The following is a 16,050-nucleotide window of genomic DNA, read 5'->3' on the forward strand; positions in this document are numbered from 1 at the left end:
AAGGTTACTGGGCCACTTCACCTGCTTCTCTATGAAATCACTAGGCCAGCATTGAGGGGAAGAGAGCAGGGAAGATACGGAGCATGTTATTTCACTACTAAATGCAGAAGAAGGTGGACCAGGAGGATAAACAGCAGGAGGCACTACTAGAGAGGAAAATGTAATGTACGGTACATAACAAAACAAACAATAATTGCAAGTACAGGTCAATAATACTTCATTTGAAATACACTATTCATTGCATACTTCTCATGGGATAACCCCTTTAAAGGGGTTCTACAGTATGTTTTAACTGATGATCTATCCTATGGATAGATCATCAGCATCTGACCGGCGGGGGTCCGACACCCGGGACTCCTGCCGATCAGTTGTTTGAGAAGGCAGCGGCGCTCCACTTATCACTGTTTATCGCAGGCCCAGTGACGTCACGACTTGTATCAATGGCCTGGGCGGGGCTAAACTCTGTTCACTTGAATGGAGCTTAGCCCCGCACAGGCCAGTGATACTAGTCGCGACGTCACTCGGCCGGCGGTAAACAGCGAGACGGCTGCGGCGCTCCTGGAGCGCTGCTGCCTTCTCAAACAGCTAATTGGCGGGGGTCCCGGGTGTCGGATCCCTGCCGATCAGAGGCTGATGATCTATCCAGAGGATAGATCAGTTAAAACAAACTGTAGAACCCCTTTAATGTCAGCCAAACTCACTGATTTATGCAGGACCAGAAAAACATCTAATGTGTATGGGGTCCTCCTACCTCTCCTCCAATGAAAAATCTGGAGATAAAAGAATTGGGCTTTTGGTTTTCACTATGTCTTTTTTACTCGTGAAGAAAAGTTCTTGGCCAAGCTGACCATGCATGTGTATAGTGTTCCGGAGACAAATCTGCCAGCCAAACGAGTTATTTAATTATTAAGTGCCAAATAGGGATTGGATCTTGTCAAAGTAGAATTATTTTTTTTTTAAAAGCAAAATGATTTGCTTTCTCATTTGGCAGTAATAAAAAGCAATGGTTCACAATTTAAAGATGCATCCAAGGTTCCAGAGAGGTCTCAACCTAAGGCCTCCTGCACACGAATGCGTGCTTCCCGTTGCAGTATTGCGGACCGCATTTGTGGATCCGCAATACACAGGCACCGTTCTGTGGCCATTCCACATCACGAATGTGGACCCATTCACTTCAATGGGTCTGCAAATCCGGAGATGTGGAACGGAAGCACGGAACGGAACCCTATGGGAGCACTACGGATAGACCATGCCCTATGTTTTTGCGGAACGGCCGGACTTCGGACCCATTAAAGTGAATGGGTCCGTGATCCGCTGCGGCTGCCCCACCGACAGTGTTCGTGCATTTCTGCGGGCCGCAGCACGACCACAGGGCGCACACGTTTGTGTGCAGGAGGCCTAACTCCCCAGTCCATCCCTTCTAACGGGAGAAGAGACACTGCAATTATTGATATGTTCTTGTCTTCTCCATGGCACCAAGAAAGATTAACATGACATGTTTGCATCATGTGCCATATGCTCCCAAGTGATGTAACCAGGAAACATCATAATAATTACCAGGAATGAAGATAATTGCATATAGATCTCAGGGCAACAAGCTATAAATATCTTGAAATTGAATATTTAACTACTGAACAAAACAAATACTAGCTTTGAGAGGTCCTAGAAGACTGTGCACAATGACTAGAGGACAAGTGGATGAATCTTGTAACATCATGAAAGTCCTACAAGACCTAAGAAGGCATTTGAGCCTCTGTAGGCAATAAGGGAAGACACAGTTTGATTGAAGGATAAAATCCAATGTAATATAAATCAGAAGACATAACTGACTCCAAACACCTACTGGAGTGCCATTCCTTGTCCTCCTGGACACACAGTAAATGACCGTTCACCCACTGGCTGAGGAGTCATCATAGTACCCACTTGAAACAGGCCTTACTAATAATATAGGACTAAAGCTTTGGGTAGAAATCCTGTTGTGTGATATTTCTATATCCTTTGGGAATACTTACCAAGTAGATGTAATAAAACACATAAAGGAATGTTCTACATATTTCCTGATGTGTCTGTCCACAAGGTCAACTTATGCCACCCTTTTTCTATAATTGTAGTTAGAGTACATAAAAGCAAACGGTTTGAAAGCCAAATCTGTTTCTATACTGTAATAAAGCAGGATATTTAGTCACTTCCCCCACATTGACAATCGGATTGTTTTATGAAAGAGTCCACCTGGCTTAGGTGGAAGACATTAGGCAAAGGAAGTGTTGTATCCGAACATATTCCACTCTTTATGTGTTATTACTGTACACAAGAAGCAGCATGCAACTGAAAACAGGATATAAACGGGGTAATAACCTTAAAAACAATAGCTGATTCAGCCTGTCATCCACAGACTGCGTAATAGTTTAAAGCATTCTTAGAAACAATGGAAGTACCTCTATTAAGCTGCGACAAACAATGACACGTTTGTACTACACACTATGGTATCTCCTGCCAGATGGGAAAAGTGTAAAAAGAAAATATGCAAGTCTAATATTCTCCAAAAGTCTACTGTGAACTTTAAGGGATTGTCCCACTGAGAGAACTTCTTCCCAATCCACAGGACTGGAGATAAGTGTCTGATAGGCGGGGCCCGTTCTCCTCCGTTTGAGTGGGTCGGTGGTCATGCATGCACGCTGCCACTCATTTCAGCTCTATAACGCTGCCAGATATGGCCGAATACAAGCGGTTGCCTATTTTTGACCTGAATGGAGAGGCAGACACGCACACCGCTCCATTTAAATGGGAAGCATAAGGCCCCTTTCACATGGGTGAGATTTCAAGACAGGTGCAATGCGCGAGGTGAACGCATTGCACCCGCACTGATTCCCGACCCATTCATTGCTATGGGGCTGTGCACATGAGCGGTGATTTACATGCATCACTGAAAATCGCAGCATGCTCTATATTGTGCTTTTTTCACGCAATTCAGGCCCCATAGAAGTCAATAGGGCTGCGTGAAAATCGCAAGCTTCCACAAGCAAGTGCGGATGCGGTGCTATTTTCACGCATGGTTGCTAGGAGATGATCGGGATGGGGACCCGATCTTTATTATTTTCCCTTATAACATGGTTATAAGGGTAAATAATAGCATTCTTAATACAGAATGCATAGTACAATAGGGATGGAGGGGTTAGAAAAAAAATAATAACAATTTAACTCACCTTAATCCACTTCTTCTTTGAGGAAAAGGACCTGTGGTGACATCATTGCGCTCATCACATGGTCCGTCACATGATCCATCACCATGGTCCTTTTCCTCACAGATCATCAAAAAACAAGTGGATGAGGCGAGTTAAATTATTATATATATTTTTTTTTAACCCCTCCAGCCCTATTTTACTAAGCATTCTGAATTAAGAATGTTATTATTTTCCCTTATAACCATGTTATAAGGGAAAATAATAAAACCTACACAACACCGATCCTAAACCCGAACTTCTGTGAAGAAGTTCGGGTCTGTGTACCAAACATGCCGATTTTTCTCACTCGCAAAACGCATTAAAACGCTTTGCACTCACAGGGGAGAAATCGCGCATTTTTCCCGCAACGCACCCGCATCTGTTCCCACACGTCACCTGCAACGCCCGTATGAACCCAGCCTAAGCCCTTTCAAGCAACTGTATGTAGTATTTTGTATCTATATATTATCCAGATAATACAGTTTTACTCTATTTTTCATATTGCAGATGGCTTATAGAAGTTTCTTGGCTGCCAAAAAGTAGGTCTAAAGCATCCGATTATGGATGTATGTTTTTCCAAGAGCATACAGTATTATGGATCAACCTAGTTCAAGGGTCTTCACTTGGTTCCCTTTAAAGGGAGTTGTATGAAATAAAAATAGCGCCCCCATTCGCTGTAATATAAGACACAGCCCATGTGGAAATGCCAGTTTTTTTTTACTTTATAGCTAGTAAAAAAATTAGTTTACAATATGTAACATACACCATAACTCTGTCAATACACCTTCATGTCATGTGATTTTATGAACAAGACATCACAGGGGGCAATCGAAGCAGAACGACATGGATATATAGTATTTTATACTGAGTATTTAAAGGGAACCTGTCACCGGGATTTGGGGTATAGCGCTGAGGACATGGGTTGCTAGATGGCCGCTAGCACATCCGCAATACCCAGTCCCCATAGCTCTGTGTGCTTTTATTGCTTAAAAAAATCAATTTGATACATATGCAAATTAACCTGAGATGAGTCCTGTACGTGAGATGAGTCAGGGACAGGACTCATCTCAGGTTAATTTGCATATGTATCAAATCTGTTTTCTTACACAATAAAAGCACACAGAGCTATGGGGACTGGGTATTGAGGATGTGCTAGCGGCCATCTATCAGCCCATGCCCTCAGTTCTATACACAAAATCCCGGTGACAGGTTCCCTTTAAGTAACAAGCCCCCTTGACCACACTGTATACTTTTATATGCATTCGTCATTGTAGATATGAAAGCGGTGACAGGTTTTGTCCTATACTACAGGTTAATTACAGTAAGCATGCTCACAGCAGTGCAAAGTACAGACAACCAACATTCACATGTAAGTTATTTAACTTCCAGCCCACACCTTCTACATGTAATCTTTGTGCGTTAAGTGAATGCATGCAGCACAGTCCCTCAGATCTCTACGGAATACATTGATTCACAAAAACAACCCAGACAGTAGAAGCATTGCATAATGAGACTGCTGGGCTTTTTACATGAGTGACCTTGCACGTCAGATCTTCCGATAGGGCTGTTTTATTAAATAATGCATTCCCTAGAATACAGCCATTCTGGAGCATCTTTTCTTAGAACTCTGTGTTGTACTGTTCCTGTTATTCCTCCTACAAATGCATGAATAAACTGATAAACTACATGTTCCCAGTTGGGTGTGTACCTTAAAAAGCTCTGGCACTAGCCAATCTGTGCTGACGATATAAGATTCCATAGGGACAGGCCCCATTTATCTCTTCACCCATTTTGGGTCACTTCATATTTTGAAATTCGTTCACACTTTGTTTACTGGCATAAGCTGAATTGCGTTGTGGATTCCGTTACCACGGACCATAACGCAATTCTATAACGGAATGCCTTTAGAGGCATTTCGTTATTCATTCTGTCATAATAGAAGTCTATGGGCTGCAAAACCGATCCGTCCCGTTTCCATTATGCAGGAGAGGACTCCCCTGCATAACGGAAACGGGACGGATCGGTTTTGCAGCCCATAGACTTCTATTATGACAGAATGAATAACGAAATGCCTCTAAAGGCATTCCGTCATCGAATTGCGTAATGGTCCGTGGTAACCTTTTACAAGTAAACGAATCGCAAACAAATTTCATAGCCCAAATTTCGCTCATCTCTAGTCACTTATAACCTATCAGTTATTATAGATGATATAGTCCGAGTGGTCAGTGCATCTTGAGGGTTTGTCAGACACATAGAAGTGAATGGAGCGGTGGACTGACATGCACTTCATTTATTTAGAGATGGGATGCCCAGCAATCTGATGTTTATAATCAATCCTGTAAATAAGAACTTTTCATATGATAAACTCTTTACCTCGCAGTACATGTACGGCGCTGGTGAACACGACTTAAGAATCAGTGGCACAGCCCCATTGAAGTGAATGGGTCCGGATTCAGTGCGGGTGCAATGCGCGGAATTCTCATCCGTGTGAAAGGGGCCTTACATTTAGCCTTTAGGAAGAAACTTAAGACCTACCTCTTCTAAAGGCACTATACAAGTTATTCATTCATTCATTCACATAAAACATTTTTGAAAGAAAATATTTTTTTTTGTCTCCAAATTGTGAAAGCCGTATTTTTTTTATTTTTTTGGGCGATTTTTTTTTTTTGCGGGATGAGGTGACGGTTAGATTGGTACTATTTTGATTGCTTGGTGTTGCACTTTTAGTGATGCAAGGTGACAAAAAAATGTTTTTTTTTAGCACAGTTTTTATTTACATTTTTGATGATCTTCACCTAAGGGGTTCGGTCATGGGATATTTTTATAGAGCCGGTCGATAAGGACGCGGCGATACCCAATATGTCTACTTTTCTTTTTTTTCCCAATTTTTTACTTTCTTTTGGGAAAAGGACGCTTTTTTTTTTACTTGAAACTTTTTGGGTAAAACTATTTTTAGACTTTTTATTTCACCCCTCTCTGGGACTTCAACTTTTGGGGGTCTGATCCCCTTTACAATACTTCTGTGATGCATTGGCTTTAAGTGTATTACACACTGTAATACACTTACAGCCTTCCTGCCTGTGAGATCCAGGGAGCTGGATCTCACAGGCTGTCACGTTGCCTAAGGGAGGCATCAGGCTGCCTTCCCTGCCATTGGGTCTCCGTCACAGCAGCGCGGGGACGCGATGGCTGCTTCCTCCCTGCACGGACATCGCACGTGTCGCAGTCAGCGTTGACGGCGGCACATCAAGGGTTAATGCGCCGGACCCCTGCCAGGGATCGGGCGGGCGCATCTCCTGCACCCGCCCGATCACCGCGCTGTACATGTACGGCGCTGGTCCTTAAGTGGTTAAACCAAAAAGTTCTATTTTGGTCTCATCCGTCCACAAAACAGTGTTTCAAGAGCATTCGGGCTTGTCCAGGTGATGTTTAACAATGCTATTTCTAGAGATCAGTGGCTTTCTCTAAAAGGCAGGATAAAGGGCGCGGTGAGCTTGACTTCAGGTCAGAAACCCGCTGCCTCCTTGATGTCAAGACGATAGCAAAAGCAGTTGAATAAAAGTCCTTTTTTCAGATTTTTGGCACATCTTACAGCAGAGACACAGACAACTTTGGAACCATGCTACAGACTACAGTACGGTAATGCTGGCGGTTTTCTGACAGGTTCCCTTTAACATTAGCTAATATGAGAGGGGCCTTTAGTTGCTTAGCGTTTACCTTGTGTTCCTTTTACCTTGCTGACTATTACATGCTTTGCTCTTGGCTCTTTACTGTTCAACCACTACTAGAGAGAGTAAGGCCCCTTTCACACGGGCGAGAATTCTGTGCGGGTGCGATGCGTCAGGTGAACGCATTGCACCCGCACTGAATCCGGACTTTTTCACTTCAATGGGGCTGTGCAGATAAGCAGTGATTTTCACGCATCGTTGCTAGATGATGATCACATGGTGATGGACCATGTGATGAGCGCAGTGACGTCACCAAAGGTCCTTTTCCTCCCAGGTCCTCAAAGAAGAAGAAAGAAGAAAAGCCGGGCTGCGCGAACAAGTGGATGAGGTGAGTTTAATGTTTTATTTTATTTTTTTTAACCCCTCCATCCCTATTTTCTTAATACAGAATGCTATTATTTTCCCTTATAACCATGTTATAAGGGAAAATAATAAAGTCTACACAACACCGATCCGAAACCCGAACTTCTGTGAAGAAGTCCGGGTACCAAACGTGCCGATTTTTCTCACGTGCGTGCAAAACGCATTAAAACGCTTTGCACTCGCACTGAAAAATTTGCGCATTTTCCTGCAACGCCGTGTGAACCCAGCCTAAAGGTACCTGCACGTGGGTGCAAATCAACTTGCAGAAGATCCACATGAATTTCCATTCAGATTTCTGTACGTTTGTGCTCCATATCAGCACCAAAATCTGCAAGTGTACATGAGATTTGTGTAATCTCATACATTTTGCTGATACTGTACTACACTGCGGTTTTAACGCAAGGGAATCCACGCAAAAAAACTGCACGTATCCCTCAACGTGTGCAGGTGGCCCAATAGTGGTTTTGCATTTCCTCCACTTGTGCATAATCAGTGTACATGAGATTTGTGTAATCTCATACATTTTGCTGATACTGTACTACACTGCGGTTTTAACGCAAGGGAATCCACGCAAAAAAACTGCACGTATCCCTCAACGTGTGCAGGTGGCCCAATAGTGGTTTTGCATTTCCTCCACTTGTGCATAATCAGTCCGAGTGTTGATTGGTAGGGACCAAACTCTTTAGGGATGGTTTAGTAACCTTTTCAACAACTCTCCTTCTGAAGTCGGCAGGAATCTTTGTTAGTACCATAATATACTTCCCCAAAAATGTTGTGATCATCAAACTTTGATAGATCCCTGTTCTTTAAATAAAACGAGTCACTCACAACTGATTGTCATCCCATTGATTGAAAAGACCTGACTGTATAATTTCACCTTCAAAATGATCTGCTAATCCTGAAGGTTCACATATTTTTGCCACTCAAAGAAGTTTGATTATTTTTCTCAAATTAATCACCAACTCATTTGATTTGGTTATCGCTATCGACTTTTGAGCGTGTGTGAACATCCAATTGGTGTTTTAGGTCAAATTTATGCAGAAAAATAGAAAATTCTGAAGCTGTGAAGCACCATTGTATAGGCTTATTCTCTCCAAGGCTACATTCACACCGTATTTTCTGTCCGTGTTCAATCAGCATTTTTTGTGGATCGCACGAGGACCCATTCATTTCTATGGGACAGCGAAAAATGCGGACAGCACACAGGTGTCATCTGTGTCCTGTCCATATCTGTTCTAGTCTTTTTCTAGAACAGGGCCCTTGGAAAGTGCGTGTTGCTCACGTTCAGTACCCATATTTTGCAGATCCACAATTTGCAGACTGTAAAATGGAAGTCAATGGAGATAATGTGACCCAAATATAAGTAAAAGTCCGCATAAACTGTAGTCATGAAGAACTGCATTTGACCTTTAAGGGAACCTGTCATCAAGTTTATGCTGACCGTACTGAGGGCAGTATAATGTACTGACAGAAATGCTGATGTCAGCGGTGTGTCACACATCAGTGAAAAGTAACTGGTTGCTGAGAACCAACATCCTAATCATTGCAGACTGGGCCTGGAAAAGAGTCCCGGCCACCTGAGAAGAGTCCTGGTTATTCATGAAGTCCTGCTCTCCTGCCCACCTGCTGGTGACTGACAGGCTTCTACCTAGTTTTCTCCCTTTCTCCCTAGGAGAGAACTGCCAATCAGTAGCAGATGGGCGAGGAGAGCAGGAGATTATGTATAACCAGGACTCTTCTCAGTTAGATCTTACTCTTTCCAAGGCCTGGGCTGCAATGATTATGATGTTGGTTCTCGGCAACCTCTTACTTTTAGCTCACGAGTGACACACCGCTGACATCAGCATTTCTGTCACTAATTTATGCTGCCCTCAGTGAGGTCGACATAAAGTTGATGACAGGTTCCCTTTAAAATACAGCTGTTAAACATAACATGTGAAGAAAGCAGAAGTTGGTAGTGCCCTCAGCCTCATCCTGCAGTAATGGATCAAAGTTTTAGCTATTTGACCCAGAGTGATCAGCAGAGATGTTGTCCAGATGAGATAGCCGTTTAGAGTACACGGCAACGCAGTTTAGGTGGATTATCAGCGCAGATTTTCACTGCGTTTCCATGTCAAATCTTCAACAAAATCGTGTTAATTGCAGATCTCACTCCTTGCATTGCACAGTAAAATTACATATTTACCAACTAGCAAAAATGACAAAAACATTAAAAGGCATGGCCAGGATTAAATAAAAAAGGGTGTTCTTTTTTTCCAGAAACACACCCATATGCTGTTTCTGCTATTGCAGATCAGGCCAATCCACCCAAATGCAATACCGGACATAGACAACAGGCAGATGTGGTGCTGGTTCTGCATAAAAACTAAAATAAAAAAATTAAAAAAAGCAGAACTTTTTTCCTAATCCTGGACAACTACTTTAGGCTACCTGCACATGGGTGTGGGGAGAATTTCAGAAATGCTGCATCAAAATCCACGTGTCACTTGTGGATTTGATGTGATTTTTCCTCACATCGCACTATTCTACTGAAAAGGGTGAAATCTGCACCAAAAATAAATACATAAATATATAAAATCACACATAGATTTGGCATGCTGTGGATTTCAAAATCTGCACAGCAGCGCAATTTACGCATGGAAGAAAAAAAGCGTACATGAGATTTGTCTAATCTGGTACTTATTACACTGCTTTTTTCTGCAGGAAAATCCACACGAAAACCCATGCGTAATCCGCATTATGTGCAGGCAGCCTTGAGAGAACTCCCCCTATCGATTTTTGCGGATCCGCAATACACGGGTGCCGTTCCGTGGGCATTCAGCATCACGGATGCTGACCCATTCACTTCAATGGGTCCGCAAATACGGAGATGCGGAAGGGTGCAAAACGGAAGCGAGGAACGGAAACCTACGGAAGCATTACAGAGTGCTTCCATGGGGTTTGATCCCATACTTCCGCTCCGCAAAAAGATAGACCATGTTCTATCTTTTTGCGGAACGGCCGGATCGCGGACCCCATAAAGTGAATGGGTCCGCGATCCGCTGGGGCTGCCCTACGGACGGTGTTCGTGCATTGCGGCCCGCAGCATGACCACGGCGTGCAAACGTTCGCGTGCAAGAGGCCTAACAAACGCCGCTTCTTACACCAGTCTTAGTTGTGCCCCCTGCACTGCCAAAGTATATGGCTTATTTATAATGGGGCATGTGCCTAGTCATAAATTTGGCACACGTATTTCAGTCTGTTCAGCCATTTGAAAGGGGCTGGCATAGTTTTTAAGTCAACTTTTTCACGAAAAAGTTGTCAATTTGCTAGTGTTAGAGTTCTGGCCCTACTCTGCCGCATCTCGCCCATCTGTGTTACTTGTCATAATAACGCAGTGCAACAAAATATTGTGATATGGGCGTAAAAATGCCCTTAATAAATGACCCCCAATGGATGTAATTTACAAAAATACTAGTGCCCTGTGAAGAAGAGCGACTGCGAAACGGACACTGGGCCATTCCCTCCAACCCAGGTTTGTAGTATTTTCCATATTATTGCTCTCAGCCAATATCTGGGCGATTCAGCTGTTCGCATTGTTGGGTACAGTGACATAATTTTTTAGGAAGCCGGTTGGCACCTTATAATGTCAGTAATGTGGGCTTATTTTGATGCATTCTAGTGACTGTTGAGCCTCATCATTGTAATTCTCCTCCCTGAGGTTGGAGGGACCTTGTCTCCATATTCTTGCACTCCTTCAGTGTATGTATTTTACCTTTTGTGGCGTATGTGTATGTCAATTATTTGATTATGTAATAAAGTTTTTGCTTATTAGTTTGTGTGGTGTAGAGTTTTTTTTATAGGAGTTAATGTTCTGGTTCCACGCATGGTACACAGACTTACACACTCATACAGACACCCACCCACAAGCACACACACACACATATGCATACACAGACAGACATTCATACACAAACACCCATGCACACAAGCATACACACATACGCACGCTCATAGGCCACTTTCACACGGGCGAGATTTCCGCGCAGGTGCAATGCGTGAGGTGAACGCATTGCACCCGCACTGTATCAGGACCCCTTCATTTCTATGGGGCTGTGCACATGAGCGGTGATTTTCACGCATCACTTGTGCATTGCGTGAAAATCGCAGCATGCTCTATATTCAGCGTTTTTCACGTAACGCAGGCCCCATAGAAATGAATGGGGATGCGTGAAAATCGCAAGCATCCGCAAGCAAGTGCGGATGCGGTGCGATTTTCACACACGGTTGCTAGGAGACGATTGGGACCTGATCATTATTATTTTCCCTTATAACATGGCTATAAGGGAAAATAATAGCATTCTTAATACAGAATGCACAGTACAATAGCGCTGGAGGGGTTAAAAAAAAAAAAAAGTAACTCACCTTAATCCACTTGTTCGTGCAGCCCAGAATTACTTCTGTCCTCATCTTTGCTGTGCACAGGAAAAGGACCTGTGGTGACATCACTGCGCTCATCACATGATCCATCACTATGGTAAAATAGCATGTGATGAGCGCAGTGACGTCATCAAAGGTCCTATTCCTCAAATAGGAGCAAGTGGATTAAGGTGAGTTACATTTTTTATTTATTTTTTATCCCTCCAGCGCTATTGTACTATGCATTCTGTATTCAGAACCGCTATTATTTTCCCTTATAACCATGTTATAAGGGAAAATAATACAAATCTACAGAACACCGATCCCAGACCCGAACTTCTGTGAAGAAATTCGGGTTTGGATTACCAAACATGCCGATTTTTCTCACGCGAGTGCAAAACGCATTACAATGTTTTGCACTCACGCTGAAAAGTCGCGCATTTTCCCGCAACGCACCCGCATCTTATCCGGGCAAAAAACATGACGCCCGTGTGAAAGAGGCCATACACAGACACACACTCATACACAGACAGACACCCACCCACCCACATACACACACTCATATACATACACCCACACACAAGCATACACACATACGCACGCATACACAGACACTCACACACACAAAAGCATAAACACACACACACACACACAAGCATATGCATACAGACACTCACACACACACACACACCCACCCATGCACTCTCATACACACACACACATTCACAGACACCCACCCACGCATGCACACACACAAGCATATGCATACAGACACCCACCCACCCATGCACACTCATACACACACATGCACGCACGCATACACACACACATTCACAGACACCCACCCACGCATGCATACACACACAAGCATATGCATACAGACACCCACCCACCCATGCACACTCATACACACCCACCCACAAGCATACACACACTCGTACACAGACACCCACCCACTCATACACAGACACTCACCTACACACAAGCATACACACTCATACACAAGCATATACACATACACAGACACACACACACACACACTCACCCACCCACACACACATACAGAAAAGCATAAACACACACAAGCATATGCATACACAGGCAAATAAAATCCTGATACAATGTAGTAGCTGTAAACATCAGCAGGACTGACTGACAACCATTGGGTGCTCCTGTATAGCCTGCCATCTGCAGACTGAGGATCTAATAATACACAGAGTAAAGCTGCAATAAACACTTCTGCTATCCCAGTCCAACAGGTGCTCAGTGCTGCCAGCAGTCCTTACCTTCTAGGGGACACCTGGGCATTGTCCTTGGCATGGCTACCTGCTGCAGCAGCCTTGTTGCTGGCATGGTAAGCTGTCAGGACTACCCCCCTCTGGTTGCTATTAGGCCTCCAGCTCATTGTGTGTCCAGCATTATTCCTCCAGCTTCTTGAATAGATAATGCTTGTTCCTGTCTTGCCTCCTGGCAACTCCACTCATGCTGCTCCTCCTCCCTCAGCATGATGGTGGTGGTAGTAATGAGACCAGGGAGGAGCCCTGCTGCCCGTGCTTCCTCGTGCACAGCCATGACTCACGTCTCCTGTCCATCAGCTGACGAGGGGAACTGAACACAATGCAGGAGCAATGTAAAGATAGGCTCATTGTTGAGAAGGCTCTGAATGAAAGCGGGCTGCAGCATGTCACACAGAAGCATCTGCTGCCAGACGACCCTACCCGACCGCATTGCTCTATATGCCTTATACTGTATACAGGACAGCGAGCAAGAAAGGTAGATAATGGGACCGACCATACTGTTCATGCGCCATCTGGTGGCCGAGCGGAGAACATACCGTACAGTGTATGGTTCTTTACACAGTAGGTAAAGCAGGCAGACCTTCCCTGGTAGTTATATTTCTCACTATCATGAACATAAACGTCCTGAATAGTAATAAAACGCATATACAACAATTCTCTAATGTATACTATAACCAAAACTGTTCACGTTACAAACAGAAGCAGTGTTGGAAGGGAATTGTCCAGCTCCTTGTGTTTGCTCTGCCCATTACAGAACATAGATTGCCATGCAGGCTCGGACTGGCCCACAGGGGTGCCGTACAGGTAAATCTCCGGGGGCCCTAGTCTCCCACCCCCTGCACAAGTGGCACATAACACTGTACACTTACTGCCCTACATACATATATTCAATGTACAGCACCTCAGCCAGCCTATGTTCATATAGAAACTCCCCAGTTTATTATTATAGACACGATCAGAGCTGAGGTGACTTCTAGGTATAGAGGAAAGCTGCCAGTATCCTCTTCTCCCCCAGGACCTACCTTCTCAAAGTTGTGTCAGGGACCCCCATATTCAATCATCTGGTAGCATCTTTCTGCTGTGTGAGCAGGTAATATTTGAATGTATCCGTACGTTGGTCCCCAAAATTAATTTTACTGGTGGGCCCTAGGCACCCCAGTCCGACACTGGTGCCATGAACATAAACTTAGATTTTGCAGTGTTGTCTTGTCACTCAGTCTTGCAATGGGGCAGATGTAGTGGTCAACATATATTCAGAAATCGTTGTATATGCATCTATAAATATACTGTTTGTTTTTTCTGGAAAAAAAAGCTTTTGTGGTAGTCTGTGAAGCATTTTGGTGATACAATATCAGCGGCTTGTAGAAGTTAAGTAAGGTCCCCTTAGTGCCCCCACATGGTAGTTATGCTCCCTTAATGCCCCCACATGGTCATTATGACCCCTTAGTGCCCCCACACAGTAGCTAGGCCGCTTAGTGCCCCACACAGTAATTATGCCCCCTGACTGCCCCACACAGTAGTTATGCCCCCTGACTGCCCCACACAGTAGTTATGTCCCCTTAGTGCCCTCACCCAGTAGTTATGCTCCCTTAGTGCCCTCACCCAGAAGTTATGCCCCCTTAGTGCCCTCACACAGTAGTTATGCCATCTTAGTACCCTCACACAGTAGTTATGCCACCTTAGTACCCTCACACAGTAGTTATGCCCCCTGTAAGAAGGTACAAGGAATCATCGTGAACGATAAGTACGTGTCACCGAGGTTCCTGGCCTTGGTGGAGTAAGAGACGGTTTTTATTTTTTAGCTGCGGTTGCTGTTTCACACCATAATAGTTAATATGGCTGTATAACTGATCCAGAATGGCTCTTACTGGGAGTAGTCCATGTGCTGGGTGGGTGACTACTCCCCATGTTCCAGGCCGGGTTTGGCCAGGCCTAACAACCAGGTGAGGGGGATTACCTCAATTTGACAGTAGAGCTCAAGAGGTGTGTGTGCTGGGTTCTGAGGCTTGTGCCGTGCTGGAGGCCTGAGACCCGTCTGTAAGGGAAACGGGCCCCCTAAAAGTCGGCTATGGACTGCTGGAGGCAGAGTTGCCAACAAGGTGATTTTATGCTATGTGGACTTTCCATTGTGTCTGAACTAGCACCAAGACTGAAAAGTGACGTTTTGCTTTATGTGTGAATAAACACGGATTTCAGAACTGGCAATTTGCCTCTGTACTGCGTCCGCACACCCTGTCTACCAGAGCGAATCCCCACACCCCTTAGTGCCCCACACACAGTAATTATGCCTCCTTAGTGCACCAACAGTAGTTATGCCCCCTTAGTGCCCCACACACAATAATTATACCTCTTTAGTGCCCCCACAGTAGATATGCCCCCTTAGTGCCCCTTCACAATAGGGCTGCCCTGTATTTTTAATAATATAAAAAAGTTGCACTCATGATGCAGATACAGTTGAAATTGGGATATACCGCAGGCATCCTGGGACCAAGATCCAGGACTGTCCCCCTGGATCTGGGACAATTGTAAGGTATGTAGAAGGAATGGGAAATATGATGTAAGGATCTTCTTCTGGCTTTGACTCAAAAAGCTGGGGCAAAAACTGCTTTTTTTTGTTTTGTTTTTAACCAATTTAAACATATGTGAAGAGGCCTGCCAAATCAGCCAAGAGTATTTAAATAGATATACGGATGAAAAACTCCCTTAGCAGCTCCAACCCAGGATTCAATCATATGTCAGTGGATGCAGCGTGTCACGGTGAAGACTCCCAAAATGGAAAGGCCCTTGAATATTGATACTGGAGGCTGCAGTGTTCATGTTGCCTTATCCACGTGCATTTTTATTATTATTTTTTTAAACCAATATTAAAGTAGAATTATAAAGGTACGACCATATGATCAGGTTTCTGCTTGCAGTTTTGTGATGGACCATGTGATGAGCGCAGTGACGTCATCAAAGGTCCTTTAGCCAGGTCCTGAAGAAAGTAGAAAGAAGAGGAGATCCGCTACACAAAGGGGATGGGGTGAGTTAAATTTGTTTATT

General features: G+C 44.1%; 1 protein-coding gene across 1 annotated transcript in view; it reads right to left on the reverse strand.

The window, feature by feature from the left end:
* ARHGAP18 (Rho GTPase activating protein 18) overlaps nucleotides 1-13,271 on the reverse strand; it is a 93,427-nt gene extending 80,156 nt beyond the window's left edge. The window contains exon 1 of the mRNA XM_044290056.1: nucleotides 12,997-13,271. Within this exon, the coding sequence (XP_044145991.1) occupies nucleotides 12,997-13,115 (119 nt within the window). The 5' untranslated portion in view covers nucleotides 13,116-13,271. The remainder of the gene's footprint in view (nucleotides 1-12,996) is intronic.
* Nucleotides 13,272-16,050: the final 2,779 nt, after the last annotated feature.

Source organism: Bufo gargarizans, chromosome 4 (assembly GCF_014858855.1).
Source record: "Bufo gargarizans isolate SCDJY-AF-19 chromosome 4, ASM1485885v1, whole genome shotgun sequence".
Taxonomy (NCBI): Eukaryota; Metazoa; Chordata; class Amphibia; order Anura; family Bufonidae; genus Bufo; species Bufo gargarizans.